At 35.7% G+C, this 1731-nt stretch overlaps 1 protein-coding gene across 1 annotated transcript; it reads right to left on the reverse strand.

Annotated features, from left to right (window-relative positions):
- Positions 1-153: 153 nt before the first annotated feature.
- On the reverse strand, positions 154-1348 carry LOC112505547 (protein ALP1-like; the record flags this gene model as incomplete). Its single annotated transcript, XM_025109442.1, has 2 exons — positions 1076-1348; positions 154-742 (listed from the first exon to the last, which is right to left on the reverse strand). Coding segments are annotated over exons 1-2 (862 nt in total), but the record flags the coding sequence as incomplete, so codon positions are not given.
- Between the last annotated feature and the right edge of the window lie 383 nt (positions 1349-1731).

Consider the following 1731-nt stretch of genomic DNA (forward strand, 5'->3'; position numbering starts at 1 on the left):
ACATAATGTCAACATAAAAATCCAAAAACAAGTACAATCATGACAAAGTCTATCTACTTTTCCATGCATTAAACATATTGGTAGCCATAGTATTTCTAAATGCTAGCCACTCATCGGTTGGACTAATGTTTGTAATGTATTCGACTTCATTACTTTCATCCTCACTATTTGTTTCTTCTTCTTCTTCTTCTCCTTCATCTTCAAGGACCGACTCTTGGGGATCATGGCTCATAAACTTTCGAATCAAGTTGTGTAGGAGGCAACACGCCATTATAATTCGAACTTGGGTTTCAATTGGGAAGAATGAGGGGGATGCAAGAATCTTCCATCTTCCTTTCAACAATCCAAAACATCTCTCAATCACATTCCTTGCTTTTGAGTGTTTCATATTGAAGTACTCCTCAGCAGTGTTTGGTMGATGGCYRCTAAACTCTTTTAGGTGATATCGTTGTCCCCGATAAGGTGCAAGAAAACCATTAGCATTACAATATCCAGAATCAACCAAATAATAAGAACCTTGAGGAACTCTTAGGCCTTGAGGCCTTGAGATTGCATCTCGAAGCACACGACCATCATGCGCAGAACCTTCCCAACCGGGCAAAACATATATGAATTGCATGTTGGGGCAGCAAACACCTAAAACATTAGTTGAAATGCAACCCTTTCTTGTGCGATAACGAGGCTTTTCGTCACTAGGAGGTGTAACTTTAACTAAAGTCCCATCCAAAGCTCCTAAGCAACCCTACAAAACAAGGTATATATATACATCTCACTTGAAAACATTTCYGTTAACTTACAAATGTAACTACAAAACTAGTCATACCTGAAAACATTTCCATCTCCCATCTTGACAATCTTGTGTAATAGGCTCTGGTTTCTTGAGTAAGATGGAGTGCAACCTCAAAATTGCTAAAAGAACTAGATGAAATTGCCAACTAATTGTTTCTTTACTACGAAAAAATAAATTACTAATTGTTCTATTCTTTTTGTGGTGAGCCAAGGTGTATAAAAACATTGCMACAACCTCTTCAATAGAYRTGTTTCTAGTAGGCTTTAAMCATCCAACATCACTTACCATATCACATAGTACCCTAAAGGTTGCTCTATCCATACGAAGTTCACTAATACAAACAGAATCACTTTCCATTGTCAACCTAAACATCCATTTCATCCTATCCATTATTTTTTCATCCTTTGTTTTGATTTCACGAATCTTATATCGAATGTAGGAACAAATAACAACATAGTAGTTGGCGAGTACAAAGAGTAACATGTTATTTGTTGTTTGTTGACACAACAAAAGTTTCCTTAGTTTGCAATGCCTTTTATTAACCGGAGATCGAGCCATTTCGATCTACAAAAGAGATTTTAAACAAAAGTTTACTTCATTTTATATGGTGTTAACAAAAAACTGAAGATGCTATAACTAAGTGCAAGTAGGAATCGAACAACAATTTAGAACAACTATTTCATGGAACATTACACAACAATTTACAGCAGCTATGGATCATTCTAGAGCAGCTACGGATCAATTTACAGCAGCTATGGATCATTCTAGAGCAGCTACGAATCAATTTACAGCAACTATTTCATGGAGAACAACTATATATTTACAGCAGCTATCAATTTACAGCAACTATATATTTACAGCAGCTATGTATTTACARCAACTATCAACTTTTAACAATTCTTTCCTATTGATATTGGCATATATTTACAGTAGCTGGAAAT

This window comes from Cynara cardunculus, unplaced genomic scaffold (genome assembly GCF_001531365.2).
Source record: "Cynara cardunculus var. scolymus isolate 2C unplaced genomic scaffold, CcrdV1 Un_Scaffold_11978, whole genome shotgun sequence".
NCBI lineage: Eukaryota > Viridiplantae > Streptophyta > Magnoliopsida > Asterales > Asteraceae > Cynara > Cynara cardunculus.